This window comes from Halichoeres trimaculatus, unplaced genomic scaffold (genome assembly GCF_033239565.1).
Source record: "Halichoeres trimaculatus isolate MK-OKI-2021-1 unplaced genomic scaffold, fHalTri1.1 fHalTri1_scaffold_15, whole genome shotgun sequence".
In the NCBI taxonomy this organism is placed as follows: domain Eukaryota; kingdom Metazoa; phylum Chordata; class Actinopteri; order Labriformes; family Labridae; genus Halichoeres; species Halichoeres trimaculatus.
The window spans coordinates 19979408-19997953 of NW_027437193.1; the positions used below are offsets into that span (position 1 = coordinate 19979408).

Genomic DNA, 18546 nt, shown 5'->3' on the forward strand with positions numbered 1-18546 from the left:
CCCCTGCGTTTGCAGCCAAATCCCATTTGTAACGGCTCCGTGTATGACTGTGTGAGCGCGCGCATGACCGCCTCTGTGAGTGCATATGTGTGTGTGAAGTCTTCACCTGCGCCTGTGTTCTGGCAGCCGAGGCCAAGAGGAGTCTCATGTCAACCCGGGCCGTTACACCGGCTTTAATTAAAAAATCCCCTCTATCTCTCTCGTGCGCACAAGACATCTCGTGAGCCGATCTGAGCTGGGACTGAATTAGAATAAGATCAATGTTTAAATGGGTATCTCCAGCCACAGATACGATCTGATAGGCAAACAATTACTGGATTACATCACATTGGGGAGATGAATAATAGAAGACAGGGCAAATTTATGGAATTTATTAATGAGAATAAAACGATGCTATTACCACCAGTTACACCACATTCCTGCTATTATTCTGCGCGTTACGCTGCCTCAGCACTCTGTGAGCTCGATCATGAGTCCATTATATGAAATCTTATCTTTGTGTGTGAGTGGATCAGGGCGCGCTGAGGTTGGAAAAGGAGCACAAATCACGTCAGATTCGCGCGTGCATGAAGTTATGTCTCGATTAGAGGTAGGGAGGTCACCGGGACAGCTCAGCTCCACTCTCACTGCTTGTACTCCAGGGGAGGACACGCGCGCAGGGATCCAACAGAACAGTGTAAGCATAAATCTTTTTACTCTCAGAGTACTCCTATAGCATCCTGAGCAGATAGTCCTATTCAAATGCTTTGTCCTCTAGCTCAGGGACACTGCGCATCTCTGTGCTCCCCCATGTGCCGATGCGCAGACTCATTTAACCGCCCGAGGAACATAAACAAGCAACGGAAACTATAGTATTAAATCAAGCCGCGCGTTTAGCCCATATATTGGGTGCCAAGTTTCTGCGCACAGTCCAGGAATCTCTAAACAGGGTTTAGAGGTCTTTCTGAAGTCCCCCTTTTTCCCCCTCTAAAGCCCGGATTGGTCACAGTGCGGCTCATTTGCATGCCTCGCCGTATAAACCCTCCTGCAGACACTGCAGCCCTCTTGCGCTGAGAGCAGCACACCTCCAGTAGAGAGAGAGAGTGAGAGCGGAGCGCATCAGAGTGCGCATTGAGAGACATATGGAATATTTATTACTGGCTTTACACAGAAAATAAAGAACCAGGAGAGTGGACAAAGCGAGGAGAGGAGAGACTTTTTTAGGTGCTTATGGTGAAACTTTAAACCGGACTCAGAGTGGACAGTTTGCTGAATTTCACATTATTTTGGAGTGAAGGTGTCAAGATGGGAGGAAAAGGGTGGAACGGGCGGTTGGTGCTAGTGTGCGTCTTTTTGGCGAGCCTGGCTGCTGTAACACGAGCAAAGACGGTGAAATATCAGACCTTTGAGGAGGACGCACCGGGGACAGTGATTGGAAACTTAGCAAAGGACATCTCATACTCTGCCTCCTCTTCGGGAGGCTCCAGGAACAATTTCAGGATGATGAAACAGTTCAACTCGTCTTTCATCCGGCTGAGGGAGGGCGATGGACAGCTGAGCATCGGGGAGCGGATAGATCGAGAGCGGATCTGCAAACACACCCTGCACTGCCTCATCGCTTTTGATGTGGTCAGCTTCTCCAAAGAGCAGTTTAAACTCATCCACGTAGAGGTGGAGGTCAAGGACATCAACGACAACTCCCCCGAGTTTCCCCGGAAAGAGTCGAGCATGGAGATCTCAGAGAACACGGCGGTGGGCACGCGGATCCCTCTGGACTTTGCTGTGGATGATGATGTTGGAGTGAACTACATCCAGAGCTACCAGATCTCTGTCAACAGTCACTTTTCCATCGACGTGCTCAGCAGGGCCGACGGGGTTAAATATGCGGAGCTGGTGCTCATGAAAGAGCTGGACCGAGAGACGCAGGGTTCTTACGCGCTCGAGCTGGTTGCCATGGACGGTGGTAACCCGTCCCGTACCGGAACCACGCGCATAAACATCAAGGTGAAAGACTACAATGACAACAGTCCCGTGTTTGACCGGAACAGCTTCTCCGTGGACCTGCCCGAGGACGCACCGGTGGGCTCCCTGCTGCTGGACCTGAACGCAGAAGACCCGGACGAGGGGCTCAACGGGGAGGTGGTGTATGGGTTCGGCCACCAGGTGCCAACAGAAATCCGACAACTCTTCAGAGTGGACCGAAAGACCGGGAGGCTGACTTTGGAGAGCCCGATTGACTTTGAAAGTAAGACCACGTATGAGTTTGATGTCCAGGCCACCGACCTGGGTCCGAACCCGAGCCCAGCCATCTGTAAGATCGTAGTGCAGGTGCAGGATGTCAACGACAACGCACCAGAGATCTCAATCACCCCCATGACATCCATCACAGCAGGGATCGCGTACATCACAGAGGCAGCCGCCAGAGAGAGCTTCGTGGCTCTGGTCAGCACCTCGGACAGAGACTCGGGCGCAAATGGGCAGGTCCACTGCACGCTCTATGGACACGACCACTTCAGACTGCAGCAGGCATACGAAGACAGCTTCATGATAGTGAGCACGAGCCCTTTAGACCGCGAGAAAATCCCTGAATATAACCTGACTGTGGTGGCGGAGGATCTGGGCTCGCCCCCGTTCAGGACCATCACTCAGTACACTATCAGACTCACGGACGAGAATGATAACGCGCCTGTGTTCAGCAAACCTGTGTATGAGGTAGCGGTGGTGGAGAACAACGCACCGGGCGCGTACATCACCACTGTCGTGGCGCGCGACATGGACCTGGGGTCAAACGGGAAGGTCAGCTACAAACTGGCAGACACATACTTCATGGGCTCCCCCATCTCCACCTTCGTGTCTCTGGACCCCGCCAGCGGCTCCCTGTACGCGCTGCGGAGCTTCAACTACGAGGTGGTGAAGCAGCTGGAGCTCCGCATCACGGCCAGTGACGGAGGCTCTCCGCCCCTGTCCGGCAGCGCGAGCGTCTATGTGAGGGTCGTGGACCAGAATGATAACGCACCATACATCACTCAGCCGCCGCTCAACAACGGCTCCGCTGAAGTCCTGTTGCCCCGGGACGCACCGAGTGGCTACGTCATCACGCGTGTGGAGGCGCGGGACGCAGATGAGGGCGTGAACTCGGAGCTGTCCTACGGGCTGGCCACCGGTGAACCCTCTGTGTTCTCTGTTAACAAAGCCACGGGGGAGATCTACCTCAACCAGGTGCTCAGCCACGATGTGGATGAGACCCTGAGCGTGACCGTGACGGTGAGCGACAACGGAAGGCCAGCGCTCACCTCCACCGCTACGCTCCACTTCCTCATCATCGCGGGCTCCCCGCCGAGCGACAGGACCGTGTACCAGCCGGGCAGCGGGGACGAGGCGCACGCGCAGTGGGACCTGTCCGTGGTGATTATCGTCGTGCTGGCGGGGAGCTGCACCCTCCTGCTGCTCGCCATCATCCTCATCGCCACCACCTGCAACCGACGCAAGCGGGACAAGAGCGGTGAGGACAGCGACTCGTACGGAGAGAAAGACACGCTCGAAAGGGGCAGGAGCCACGTTGGGGACAACCCGCTGCTCCCTCTGCACGCGGCAGGTGCAGCGGGAGAAGGAGCCTTTGATGGACACTCGTACAGCAGCCAGGCTGGAGGGTTCACCCCCGCTCACCCTGGGGGAAGCGACATGTGCTCAGCCTCTGAAGATGGCAGTGAAGTGCCCTGCGTCTACGACTCAGACTCTAACAACAAGCTGCGGGGCAACAAACACGAGGTGAGACTCTGGGACACTAATGGGGGAGGGGGGATGTCATACTTTGTTTTCATCCAGCAGACATTAACCTCTGTTTCTTTCTCTTTCTGCAGGGATACTCCACTCTGCCCGGGTATGGAAATGGGAAAGAGGCTGTGAGACCAATCACAATCTGGAAGGGGAACTCTTACACCACCATCTCCGCCCGGGACCCCGCCTTCAGTGGTAAAGACAGCGGCAAGGGGGACAGTGACTTCAATGACAGTGACAGTGATGTCAGCGGGGACACCCACCTTAAGAAGGATGGGGTTGTTGTCCCTCCCATGGGAGGCCAAAACGGTAAGAGAAAGTCTTAAAAAGTTAAAATAGGTACAGAAAAGAGACTTAAAAATGACGTCACTCTGGTTTCAGATCTCTAATCCAGCTCCTCTTCCTCTCTTTCAGCTTTGTGGGCCTGCACCAGTGAATGTAAGGTCCTGGGTCACTCAGATCGCTGCTGGAGCCCCTCAGCAGTGAGAGCCAACGCAGCCCCCTCTCCGGCCCCCACCCTCTCCTCCTTCAGCAGCCTCTCCAAGACAGCCTCCCTGCCCCGGGACCCCCACCGCAGAGACAACTACTACCAGGCCCACATCCCCAAAACCACAGGCCTGCAGAGTGTGTACGAAAAGGTTCTGCACAGAGAGTACGACTACGTGCTGGTCACCCCTCCCCGGCCTGTGAGGGTGCAGGAGATCAGTGAAGTAACCCTGCCTGTGTACACCCCCACCCCTACACACTGTCCCAACAACGACAATGTGTGAACAGACTGTGCACACAGACACTACACGCCTGAGCTCACTCTCAAAGAAATGTACAAAGTTTAATTTATGATACATGACAATGAGAAAAATGTAAGTTTTTGTTGCTGTGGAGAGTGTGCATCCAAAAGTTTTATCTCCTGATATTTGTGTGTTTCTGTTTGATTGTAAAAGCCACATTTGATGTCCATTCAATCACTTTATGAGACATTTTGCTGGACATGAAGTGTATCATATGCAAGTTTTGTACATACAGAGATTCTATTTTTATATAAGTAATAATTAAGCAAAGAAATGTAAATATAAATTGTAATTATTGATCTTTACGCACGCTGATTATTTAAAAATGGCCCCAGAAACTGTGCAGTTTAAAGGGCGAGTGACCCACAATGTATCAAGTTGATAACTGATGTATGGATTTATTTGAATGCAATAATAAGTAATTGTACAGATTCTTTTTTATCATCGCGGTATTCTGGAGGGAAATAAACTTTGAAATACTGTTCTGAAAAAAAAAAAGTTCTCTGTGTCTTGGTGAAGAGATTGAACTCCAGGTGAGCAGAGCAGCACGTTTGTGCAGAAACATTAGTCAGGTAGACACGAGTACGAGCCAACAGGCGTCGCTGTTATTGCAGCAGAGAAAGAGACTGTCCTTGCAGCCCACCGGAGAAGGTCAGTTCGTTTTTTCTTCAGAGAACAGGATTTTTCTGGTGAGATGCCAGAACAGTCGCCAAGGTTTTTCTGCAAATCACCCAGTCTCTTCGTGCATATCAAAGGAAAACCTTCGACTTCACTTTTCCTTTAAAATTTAACTAACTTCATTTGCTGGCTGTAAGAACTGTATGTTAAAAGACACTTAAAGCTCTGCTTAGGTAATAGCAGCAGCACTTGTTCCTTTTTGTGACTTGCTCACATAAAAGACGCACATCTTAAGCATGTCTATGCGTAAAGACACAGAATCTGCTCTGTTCAGATGGAGTTTAACTGAGAATGAAGATGATAGACATCCAGACTCAGGTAAATCTTGTCAAAGAACATGAAGTCCTTGTGAGCAAATCCTCTTGCTTTTCCGTCAGGATGTTTTTTGTCGATCTGCCAAATGCGCACGCTGCACCCCCTTACGTAATCTCCCCATTATCATTCATGGATTGAGGGTATTTTTCAGATCAGAAACTCGACTCCAGTCTGAAATAGAGAAATGTGAGGAAAGCCTGTATGCTATTATGCAGCGTTTTGGATACATCCATGTAAAATACACTGTCTGCCAGCTTGAGACAACACGCGACATTCCGCCAGAGTCACCTCTGACCCGCAGCCGTCTGTAGAGCCACTGAGAGGAAGAGGAGGGGTGCGCGAAAGGGTGATGCGAGGAGACACTCTCACCCTTCTTTTATCATCGTGTTAATAGCTGAAAACATCCCAGTGTACCCACTGAGGAGGCTGTCACGAGGTTTGTACAAACTTCAGAGGATCATAGCAGGAATCAAACTCATGTAAGTTACATGAGCAGCTTATGTGATCTTCAAAGGGAAATAATGATTAATGCCTCACTCGAAGCTTAAATAAGTGGATGCTCATAAAGTGAGGATCACCTCCACCTTTTTATTACACTTCATCAAAGTTTCAGACCTCGCGCGCACTTTCAGCAACTTGAAAGACGACCTGCCCGTGAGTGTCCGTCCTCCCCCCGAGAAAGAAAGAAAGAGGGAGGGAGACAGGGCGAAGCAAAGAGAGCAAGAGAGAGGAAGAGGGAGAGAGAAGGGAGTTAGTGGACTGACCGGGGTCTCCTCAGGTGTTTGCATCCAGTCATGTCCGGGAGCTCAGAGAAAGTACCGATCGCTTCGGCGGGACCGGAGGACCTGCAGCAGTTCATGCCCCCGGTGAGTTCCCCCCGCAGGCTGGTTCAGCGCAGTTATCCTGGGATGTAAAGCTTTATGATGTGGAGAACAGGTACAGGCCAAAGTGGGCAGTTATTAACCCTTCAGGTGCTGGGGAAAAGTCCAAAAACAGTGGTTTCACTTCTACAGGAATGTGTCACAGCATTCAAAACTAAGGGCAGAGATGACTTTTTACTGTCTAATTTTACGACATCTTTAGTTTGTTGATTATTGTTTGTCTCACCGTAGGCGTACTCCGCCGTGGCGGTGAAACCCGCCGCCACCGGCCGCCTCCTGAAGGCCGGCATCGCGGTGCTGATCGCCGGTGCCCTCCTGCTGCTGCTGGGGGCAGTGGGAGCTTTTTACTTCTGGAACAACAATGAAAAACATGTAAGACTTCTGTTTATGATTCTCTTTTTTCATCTTTTACTCTGCAAAAAGATCTCAGGATAACAGACAAAGAGCAAACATACTTTTTCCTGATTTTTTTTTTCCATTCAAACATTACACTCCTTGACATTCATCCTTCAAGATACACTTTCTGCAGCTGCTTTCACATCGATCACACAACTTTGTTTTGCACTACGGTCCATAAATGTGCATTTATAACAACAAAGGCAACATTTCTGTCTCCCTGTCAGCTTTGACACTGGTGGTTCATCTTTGCCATTTGTGTTATCCTTCAACATGCTGTTGAGGATGCTCCAGGTTTTTCTTCAAGTATTTCACTGGAAAACAAGAGTGACCCCAGTGCTTTTCACACACACCCTCAGGTCTTTTAATCAAAAATCCAGAGCAGTCAGGTTTGCTTGATCATTTTTTGTTACAACTTAATGAAGCTCACAAGAAGCATTTCTTTTAAAGGGAAAGGGACATTTTGATTGAAGAAATCAGAAAATTGCTGTCATCAGTGATAAAATCCTTGAACTTGTTATAATTTAAGACTCAACACTACAGGGAAGTTTCTGAAATGGATCTTTTTACAGTGTACAAACAGTAAATTTTAAATTAAACACTCCAGGTCCTCGGTGCAGTCTGCTCGCTGAATGGAGGCGTTGTGTGTTTGTGTATGAGTGTGGTGTGTGTGTTTGAGGATCCAGGAGAGGGTGGAGGAGAGGGTAGGTAGGGGGGCCCCTATGGTCCGGCTGATGCTCCAGGGGCAGGAGGTGGAGGAGATGAGAGGGAACATGAAGCTTTCTGAGTGTTTTTCTTCCAATATGAAGTTAGAAAAATGCTATTAAGACACGATGAAAGGGCTCTGTAGAGGCAGAGCTGCACAGATTGTTTTCTTCTGAACAAGTTTGAAAGAAAGTGTCGACTGAAAGAGAAAAAGCTGAAAAGAGAAGAGGTGGATGTGTGAGGGAGAGTCAGGGGGAGGAGGAGGAGGAGGGTGAGGAGTGCTGAAAGAGGGAAGGCGGGGGTGGGGTGACTCTCAGGACTCTCATACCTTACATGCCAGTCTAAAACCCTTTGTGTGTTTATTTGTTTTTATTTGTGTGTGTGCCTGTGTGTGTGTAGGTCTACAACGTCCACTACAGCATGAGCATTAACGGTAAAGTGGAGGAGGGCACCATGGAGATCGACTCGGCCAACAACATGGAGAGATTTAGCACAGGGAGCGGCTCTGACGAGGCCGTGGAGGTCCACGACTTTGAGATTGTGAGTCAGACCTTAAACAATCACAGAAATCAGAGGGTCCACGTTCAAGATATGATATCATCATACCAACTCAGCACCAGCTGAAAGCATTACGCTCACTGAACACTGAAAATATCCTGACAGTGACCAGGAGTGGTGCATGTGGGAAACAAAAGTCCAAATCTAAGAAACCAGATCCCACAAAGACATTTTCTCCTGGCAGAGTACAAAGTTTGTGTGAAGGATTAAAGTCCTATCAGGCAATAGTCCATAACATTCACCCTGAGAGAGTGGAGGGATGATGATGTCTTTCACATTGAGCAGAGACTATGCTCCACTGCCCAACCCAGGGGTCTGTTTTGTTTCCCTCTATTATTTTTACTTTGCAGGATCACCTTTTGAAAAGTTGAAGATACAGATATTGATATTATTGTTGAAATAATCACAGACAAACACTGGTGAGCAGAGCGTAAAGGTTTATAAAAAGCAATGAGCAGAATCAAACATGGCTGATTTCCTAGCCTTAGTGTTGTATGAGGCACCTGTCAGTGGTAAGTGCTTTATCCACAGGGGATCCTGGTCAGCTTGGCCCGTTTGCTGAGAAAGCAGCCAGAAAACAAGACGTAGGCTTAACTTTAACTGCTCCACATGAGGTCAACTCCATCACTAATAATCTACTAACTTCAACAAACCCCGACCAAATCTATGTCCTCTATTTAGAAAGTATTCAGTGCTTTACCTTCTCATCAGAAAGCCCATTCAGCACAAAGATGTTCCCCCAAGACAACAACATAACCAAGCTGAAAACAATTCTGACAGCGTCTTTAACTCTTCTTGTGCTTGCAGTGATCAGGTAAGATCTGAAGTAGAGGTGGGCGTATCGATCTAAATATTGATAGTATTGATACCAAGATGGGTATTGGTATCAGATCGATTCTACCGTGATGATATTGATTCTGCAGTTTCTCTTATGTCGTCCAGCAATTTACTTTACTTTCCTCCGTCTGCCACTCCTCTGTGCAAGTGGGAGGGAACTTTTTGTTATTTTGTACTGGTGATTTTTTCCCTTAACAATTGTGGTGGTAAAATAATTATTTTATTACTTTTATACAGTTAAAATGTTGTTCTTTTGTTGTGATTAGATAAAAAAAATATTCTTTTTGCCTAAAATCTTTGAGCTGTGTTTTACCATAATCATAATAATAATCAACCAACTCAAGGCAAAATCACAAAATCATTCGGTGATCATTACATTCCATGTAAAAAAGTATCGGTATCTGGGATACTAGCCCTGTATTTACTTGGTATCGGATCGATACCAAAATTCCCGGTATCGCCCACCCCTAGTCTGCAGATATCTGGTGTTAGGGTGAGCCCATGAAAGTAGTAAAAATACTTGCTGTCCCTGTGCTGGGTGGGACTTTGTACAAGTACTCTCTGCATTAGAGGATACCAACAGATCACTCACCATCCAAAGCTCCTTGCCTCACTGGCACTGCTGTTGTACTCACTTCCTTTAGTCGTTTTAGAAGTTCAATTGGAACACAAGAAAAGCCAAACAGAAGTTTGTCTTCAAATTAAAAGATTTCATCAATACTCAGAACTTATTTGTCCACCAGAACAAATTACACAGTCTTGGCTGTTGCTGAGGAAGACAGCTTAAATAACAGACTCTCCATACATCACAGTTTCCACCTCATGATCATTATAGAAGTGTAAGCAGATTAGGGTTCCCATAACTCCCTAAAAGTCTCAGAAAAAATGTCAAAGATAAATTTTCTGACGATTAAATTGGACCCTACTAAAATTTTCAAAGCACAGAAAAATCCTGATTCATTTTCTTTACCTGAAAGTGAGATGTGTCAAAATTAGGCCTTTCTCCACTTGATGAATTCATTAAATCTGATCAAAGCTGAATCAAGAGTGGTTTGTAAAATACCCCGAAAACTACCTTTAGGCAGTTGGTGATGAATAATCAATCAGTAAAAACCTGAAATACTCTTGGAAGAATGTGTCCATGTTTTTATTTGTGTGTCAAAAGAAGTGGTGTTGAGTTTTAATGTCTTAATGCAGAGATCATTGGCCCTGATTCACTGGTTCTGCCAGGTTAACATGTATGTTAGCAGCTACTTGTGTTTAATTAATGAGGCCTGTCCCCTCGTCAAAGGGTTGGCCCCCGACTCTGATCATCTGTCAGATTAATCAGAGCACCACAGATGAAACCGATCAGATCTGTTTAAACCCTCAAGACCCTCGTGGGGAGGTTGACTCATTGCCGCAGCAGACACTTTAAAAACGAATGGTCATGTGATCTCCCTTCGGGCCAATCAGTGTCAGGATGAATCGTCCCTCTCAAGTTGCCTGTGATATCAGACTGGTGGTTTTTGACCTTTCATTAAAGAAGCCCGATCAGGCCAATCAGACCAGTGAAGCGGGAACTTTGGCCTTTAATCTTTTAAAATCTTAACCTTTAACACAATGTCCCTGTTAGTGGCAGTGGCAGTGACACTAACAGGGACAAAAACAGCTGTGACGAAACAAGATTCAGTCCCGTCACTGATGATTTCTAACTCTGAGCACTCTCTCTTCGTCCTCTTCTCTCATTAGGGGATCACCGGAATCCGGTTTGCTGGAGGGGAGAAGTGCTACATAAAGACGCAGGTGAAGGCTCGCCTGCCTGATGTGGAGGCTCTCAACAAGGACTCTATGACCTTTGACCTGGTGGGTTGTGCATACTTCTTATATGTCCTGAGAAAGCAAGTTTCCTCTGGGCTGGAATTTCTCTTCATCAAAAGCCTCTTTATGTTGCAGGAACTCGAGAAGCTCCAACATTTCAAAACAAACTGTGAGAAATATAGCGCTAACATTTAAAGGGAGTTTGACTTTTAGAGAAACCTGCTTCTCCTCCAAGATGTTGATGGTGAATGAGATATCACTCTCATGTCTTTGTAATTAATATGAAAGTACCGCCAGCAGCCTAGCTTAGCATTTTGACTGAAAACAAAAAAGCTTTGTACAAAGATAACAAAATCTATCCGACGGCATGTCTGACAAACATTAATTAACACGTTTTATCTTCACTGATCTGGTGTGAGGCACTATTTAACAACTTATCAGAGTTTTTTTTTTTATTACTGACAAATTTAGAAAGGTATCACATCTCTGTGTTAAAGTTTCCCATCTATAAAACTGCCCCTAAAAGAAGCTTTTGGCGCTTTTAGTTCAGAGGGTTTTCTTGTGTTTTCCAGATATTTCACAAACCATAAGGTCCGGCACACTGAACCATCCTTATTTTTTAATTTCCACTCAACAGTGCACCAAACGGCCCTTTATTTCTCTGTTATCGTGTTTCATCTTTCTATTATTTCCCCACACAGGCTGAGCGATATTGTTATTGCTGCTATATAATGAGCAATTGTGTGTTTAACAGCTTCGTTTCTAACTGCAGAGTTCAGCTCCATGTGATTGATCAAACATTTCTGTGTGAACAGTAAGAGTTTCTCAGTGTTTTATTATGATTCCCTTTAAAGATAGCTTTTTCTGGTCAACAAAGATGCAGGAGCTAAATGGTCGAAAACAGAACATGTTTAAGTACCTGAACCTCCAGAGCACTGACAAAATTCAGCTCCATGAGTGGGTCCCCACAGCAGCAGCAGCAGCAGCAGCAGCAGCAGCAGCAGCAGCAGCAGTAGCAGAGTGCTGTGGAAATAAAAGCAGAAGCCGTGACAATGACTGCACATTATGTTTGGCTGTGTTCCTGTTTGGAGGAGAGCTCTGAGTGCAGCCTGTAGGGGAAGACTGTGTCTGTCTGCTCGTTCTCCACTCTGAGCTTAACAACTTTTGGATGAAGCGCCATAAAATGATGATAAAGGCTTTAGTGCTAGGCTGCGTCTGACATTCTGCTCACATAACAGTAGCTTTAAGCAACATCACAGAAAAGACATGTTAAAGAAAAGATTTAGAAAACTAATAAAACGGATGAAGTAACTCAGTTTTAACATCAGTGTTCTCCAGAGAAAAAGCTGAACCATCTTCAGTCTTAAATCTAACTGTAATGTGTCCAGGATTAGGATTTTAATCAGGACTATGCATCTACAAAGCTAACAGGTTTACAATCAGCTTCAGATCCACTTTATGAATCATGCTCAGGACAAGTTCTGTCATGTGAATAAACAGCTGAAAGACGTGAGAACATTGAACGAGCCTAGACTCGAGATTTATCTGTAACCTGCAGAACGTTCTGTTTAGAGATAGACCAATATGGAATTTTGGGGCCGATACTGATTATTAGTAGGCAAGGAGGCCGATAACCTATATTTGAAGCCGATATTCATTTGCAGTCAAGGTGAAAATATTGGCGTAAAATTTTTGAACAATACAAACTCCAACACTTAACTGCATTCAAATGCCTTCAAGCATATGTTTATTAAACAGCTTCCACGCTTAGCAGCATGTTTTATAAAGTGAAATGAAAACTTAAAAAAATAAATAGCTAAAGTTTTCTACAGTAAATACAGTTTTCCAAAATTTCTATGTAATTGCAATAAAACTGGACAGAATCAAGTTTGTGTTGCCTTTTACAGTCATGTGATGCAGTTGCATTAATTTTCTGTTTGGTTTAACATGGCTGACTTTAAATGACCATCCAGGGCTTCCATAGAGTAGACAGGGAGAAATTCTGTGCAGAGAAGCATCAGGGCCAAAACAACAGTTTTGAATGGGCCGTCAGATAAAAAAAAAGGCTGATGCCGATATGCCCCAAAATGCCAAATATCGGCCCCGATAATCGGTCCATCCCTAGTTCTGTTGAGATGAGGAATCTTAAAATGAGAGACGAAGATAGCGGCCATACAGAACAATAGCAAAATAAAAACGACAGCACAGCATGAGGAAAACACAACAGTCAGCAGCTTTAAAAAGAGAAAACCTGTAAGCTCTTTCATTCTGAGAACATTTGCAAACAGATTCAGTGTCCATTTCTTCAAGAATTGGCAGCTAAAATGTTTGAAACATGATCAGTGGGTCCAGAATTTTCAGCTCTTCCTAACTTAACTGCAAAAACACCCATAGTGCCTCACACCAAAATCATCAATGCCACTTCTCTCTCTCCAACCAATCAAGGTCTGTTTGGAGGCTGAATTAACCAGTTTCTCAACTCTTTTTTTAAGCGTGCTAATTCAAGGTACGGAGCTGCTGCCAAACATTTTTAACAGACTTAACAATCACTGTAAAGTGGCTGCAATGGTAACAGTGTCTGTGAAGTGCTCTAAACGCGAGGTCATGGCGTGAATTGACACAGACCCTTACATTATCAACATTAATCATATTCCTACGGGCACAGAATTTTGAATGGTTGTAAACAGGGATGTATCTCAAAATGTCATATTATGTATAAAACATATATAACATTATAACATAACAAATATTATGTTCAACATCAAAACAGAGCAGCAAAATTTAACTCAACTGATCTGATTTCTTAAAGGGCTCACAGGAGAGATGATTCTCCAAAGTCATGGTTTAAAGAAGCATCAAAAGAAAACACCCCACACTGTAATGCACAGAAGCTGTTAGCATCTAGCTAAATATGAATGAGTGGTTTGTCTGAACTAAAGTGCCAACCCTAATGAGAAAATATCCAGCCACAGTTAGTAGCAGGGTGGCCACTGCTTATTATACTCATCAAGAATTGGATTTGGAAATGAACGATCAAATCCAGGCAAAACAGACTAACTATTATAGATATACATTTAATATACAAAATTCTGTGTAACTGAGGATATGTAAAATACCTACCTTCAAAGATGCTATGAGGAGGATCTGTCTTAATTGGACTGCCTTATCACCTTGTAGCCTGGAGTCTCCGCACATGTTTAAGACAATGTTTTACTGGTTACAACGCGCCGAGGTAAGGTATTTATCAGTACAGTTATGTAGCGTGACATGTGACATCACGCAAACGTTGGAGTAGCTGGTTATATGTAGCGCTATCGGCAGCCCGGTGCTCTAAGAAATGTCTGTAATGTGTAGCGTTAGTAAATCCTGGTTTGACATGTCCTGCCAGTCATCTACCAATCAGAGCTAACGTAACCTCACTCTTCATTTTATTGATAGACTCTCAACTTTGAACAGACCACTGCAGAATAACTGCTGACTGTGGGTTGGAATGAACATTATCACAAACAGCTTAGCCCCTGTGTTAAAGAGTGATACAGCCTAAGCTAAAGGCTAATTAGCCTTTAGCTTAGGCTGTATCACTCTCCAGTTTATCTTTCTTCTGCTCTTCTGTCCTTTTTCTGTCTGACAGTTAGGGTCCAGTGTCCACCATCACTACAAAATTAACCACAGAAATTGTTTTCAGCCGAGAAAACCACAGAGCTCTCTTCTCTCCACTAAACTTCGTCAGTTGGTGTGGTGTTGTCATAGAGACCTAGATGTGCCGTAAATCAATCTGGCCGGGAAGCTAAGAAGTAGCGAATTAAAATAACCCGTAACTTGGAATATTGGCGCTGATAATCTCATTTCAAAGTGTGGGTTATGATCAGGCATGGGATGGGGGACTCTTTCAAGCTGATATAGAAACTCCTCACTGCCCCTTTAAGCAAGAGCAAGAGAGAAAGATGTAGAGAGAACCTTTGAATAATCAAGTTTTGCTACAAGCTCTTTCCAATTCTTTGATAATCCATCAAATCTAATGATATTAATGTTAGCTCATCAATAAAAGCTTTAACCTTTTTTTATTCTAATAACAAAAAAGATTTTCAAAAATATGTTTTCCATTGGGAAATTTACAACAGACAAGTCGACAGACAAGTTCATGCTCGCAAATCAGGCATTGTTTACAAAAATGTTATTTAATGTGAAAATCAATTGCTGTTACATGCCTTTATAGAGGTTGTAGCTCCACCTAATAAAGCCTGGACAAAGTACTCTTCAGTAATATGTGAACACTGTAGAGCTGCTCTGTTTGGTTCTCTGCACTTCAAGGATTGATGCTCGGGTTTCTCTTTTCATAGGAAGCTGTTAGCATGAATCACTGCGGCCAATAATCTACGAGTAACACCTAAGTGATTTTTATGCGTGGGTTCGTATCATTTAACAACTTGCTGGACTGAATATACCATATGTGTGTGCGTGTGTGTGTGTGTGTGTGTGTGTGTAGACTGCCATCACAACACACCAACACCCAGGCCCGTGATTTCTCAAATGAGGCTGTGTGATAATTAAAATCATTTAGCTCTGCATAGGCCTCACATCCACATAAATCCACATCACCAGAATCGCCCTCATGAAGACACACACACACACACACACCCACACACACACACACACACACACACACACACAAGGAGGAAGACAATTAATTATCACGCAGGGCTGCTCTTATTGCTTCTCTCCGCTCATAAAGGATCATTTATTTCACGTTTGCTCTTTTCTGTGTGTTTGTGTTATTGCCTCTCTTTGCCTCATAAATGATCGTTTGGTTCATGATTGTGTGCGTGAGTGTGTGTGTGTGGTGTGTGTGTGTGTGTGTGTGTATGTGTGTGTGTGTGTGTGTGTGTGTGTGTGTGTGTGTGTGTGTGTGTGTGTGTGTGTGTGTGTATGGAGACAGGGAGATGTTGTTATAATGGTTGCTGCAGGCTGGTCATTTGCTATAATTTAGAGTGATGGCAAATATGGGTTAGATAAGCACACAGACGCACATAGATACCCCCCACACAGACACACACTCTCGCAGACACAGACCAGACACACACACACCCAGGGAGAGTGGGTCAGATAAACTCTTATCGGTGGAGCGGTGGAGAAGGACCCCCTCTTTTATTTGTCCCTGCAGCAAATCATTTGAGCCAGAGAAAAAAAAAGAGAGGTTGGAGGATAAGATTCTCTAAACATGTGTGTGGCTAGTGCAGAGCAGCCTGCAGGAACAAATGCCTCTAGGCAAAATCCTCCCTGCAGAATTCCCCATTTTACCTGCAGGCTGTGGATTCAGAGTCTGTATGTTTACACTGTCTGTCCTCTGAAAACCTCATTAGTTTCTCTGCAGAAACCTGCAAATTTAGGCCATCCAATCTCTGCTCCCCTTCAGATCCTGATGAGTCCTGACATTGTGTGTACAGCTAACTGTTAGCGCTTGGAAATCTGTATACAAAAGCCTCCAGGGTGTCTTTTTACTACTTGGTTTTATGTTGTTATAAGGAGCATTAGGAGTGCAGCGTTAATGCAGATTAGATTCGGACAGGATGTAAACACTGTGGGCTATTTAAAGGGAGAAGCTGGTAACAAGATCTGTAAACAAGTGTGATGATACGCCGCCAGCAGCCAGGGACATCTTCAGATGTTTTGTAGTGATGTTTGTTTTTCTCACTTTCTTACCCCTGAAGGAGGACGAGGTGATGCCGGCCAAATTTGAGGATGATCTGATCTGGGTGGCGGCTGACACTCCCCTCTCGGACTCGGCCTTCCTTAGCAACAAGATTAAGGACCTGTGTGGAGATCTGCCAATCTTTTGGCTTCGTCCCACCTACTCCACCAGTAAGCAGCCAGACAGCTTGTCAAAAAAACAAACTGAAAGTAAAGCACAGATTTCTTCAGGCTAAGGGAGTTTTTTTGTAACAACACAAAAAAGATGCAGGTCAAACGGTCTCAATAATTTCCATTTAACATCGCCGTTGTTTAAGCCACAGGAGGAAAACAGGCTCAAAAAAAGAAAAGCAGAAGTCCTTTTGAAGTTTCACAGCTACCGAGAGTACAATTTTTAGCACGCTGGGAGGTCAAAAGTTCTCAAAACAGAATTTTTATTCTACTTCATCTGAGGACTTCAATAATGCTGCCAGAGAAATGGTTGTGCGATCAGGAGCTGAGCCACATTAGAGCCTCTGCGCTCCTAAATTTGGTCTGCTGTCAGATACTGAGAATGTGATGTGTGCAGGCGGCCAGAGAAAGAGGAGGGCCGCCGCCGCCCGCCAGCGCCGGCAGGCAGCCGTGGCCGGAGAGGAGGAAGAGGACGTGGAGGCAGAGTTCAACCCGGAGAACCCCTATCAAGTGAGTCACACGAACACAAACACACATATTCTTCTTCTGGTTTGTTTACAGCGTCTGAGGCTGTCCGTTTGGATCTGAAGGCTACCTGAGAGGGATTCCTCTGAGGAGAGTTTCTCACAGCTGTGTGAGCGGCAGCAGATGCCGGGGTCACTGCGGAGGGGCCCAGATTGTCACTGCAAATCTGAGTGTATGCGTGGCTGTGTTTCCCTGCATGGGAGGCTGTCCAAAGCGTTCCTTTCAGCATTGAGGCTGTATGAATAATTCCACTACATCCCCCCTCATCTGTGCAGCCCCTTTGCCCTGCTGAGCACACACAGACTCCTATACATACACACCCCCATGCCCTCCGTCCTCACCCCATATGTTGGGCCCCTTTTCCCAGCCACCCTCCCCTTCCCTCTCTAAGCATCCTCTACGTCTCTTTCTACACACTCCTGACAACCACTGAGGGGGGTAAACAGCATGCTGCATGCTGAAGAAGAAAATATTTGACAACAAAAACCCACATCTGACAACATCCCCTCCTCCCCCATCCCGCCTGTCGGAAATCCATTTTTAATTGGTTTGAAATGAGCTCTCGTCTCCGATAAATACGCACAGTTTCACTAGGAATGCCACCCAACACTGTCATCTCTTCTATCTCACGTCAGAGGGGTCTGGAGGGCGAGCAGGCCACCATGAACATCGACCCCATGCTGGACCACCAGGGCGTGTGCTGCCATGAGTGCAGACGCGGCTACACCCACTGCCAGAGGATCTGCGAGCCGCTGGGAGGGTACCACCCCTGGCCGTACCACTACCGGGGCTGCAGGGTGGCATGTAGGATCATCATGCCCTGCAACTGGTGGGTGGCTCGCATCATGGGGCTGGTGTAGACGAACCACAGACACCTGAGCAGGAGAAGAACCAGAGAGGAAACACGGGGGGATGGGGGGACAGGGGAGGGGGAACTGTAGTTACCTGTTGGTTTGAGCAGACTGTTGAAACATGCAATCAAAGCATTAATACACAAGACAGAATCTAAGACAATTGTTTTCTACATTGCAACACTGTCAAATAAAGAAAAACAGAGATTTATAAAAACAAAAAAAGACATCCTGACTTTAAGAATTAGCTTTCACTGGATATCTGCTACATTTAACTAACCATACACTCATCACACAGTAGTAAAGCTAAATGTTTATAAGCTTTTGTAATCGACTCATTGGTTTGTGAACTCGCTGATACCAGACACCATATTTCAGGCAGCACCACCCTGCATTGACTTTACATATTTAAAAGTGTCACATATTTATCCATAGAGAAAGCAGGAAAGCTTGTATTTATAGAAGTTACCTTTCTTTTGCTGTCACTCTTTGTCTTTGATGTAAATAAAATAATTTGTAGGTAGCAGAGTATTGCAACAGCTCACACCTGTAGGAAGAAAATCTTTCAAATTTTTCTTTTTAAAATCTTCACTTGTT

At 45.5% G+C, this 18546-nt stretch overlaps 2 protein-coding genes across 2 annotated transcripts; both read left to right on the top strand.

The window, feature by feature from the left end:
- Nucleotides 1-628: 628 nt before the first annotated feature.
- On the top strand, nucleotides 629-5004 carry LOC141803812 (protocadherin-8-like). Its single transcript, XM_074687820.1, has 3 exons — nucleotides 629-3747; nucleotides 3840-4065; nucleotides 4171-5004. Exons 1-3 carry the CDS (start codon nucleotides 1285-1287, stop codon nucleotides 4524-4526), a joined length of 3045 nt encoding a protein of 1014 aa, XP_074543921.1. The 5' UTR covers nucleotides 629-1284; the 3' UTR covers nucleotides 4527-5004.
- Nucleotides 5005-5918: 914 nt separating this feature from the next.
- LOC141804598 (leukocyte cell-derived chemotaxin 1-like) lies at nucleotides 5919-18002 on the top strand. The gene is made up of 7 exons (XM_074689114.1): nucleotides 5919-6403; nucleotides 6650-6790; nucleotides 7919-8059; nucleotides 10646-10759; nucleotides 16423-16573; nucleotides 16971-17083; nucleotides 17734-18002. Exons 1-7 carry the CDS (start codon nucleotides 6332-6334, stop codon nucleotides 17956-17958), a joined length of 957 nt encoding a protein of 318 aa, XP_074545215.1. The 5' UTR covers nucleotides 5919-6331; the 3' UTR covers nucleotides 17959-18002.
- Nucleotides 18003-18546: the final 544 nt, after the last annotated feature.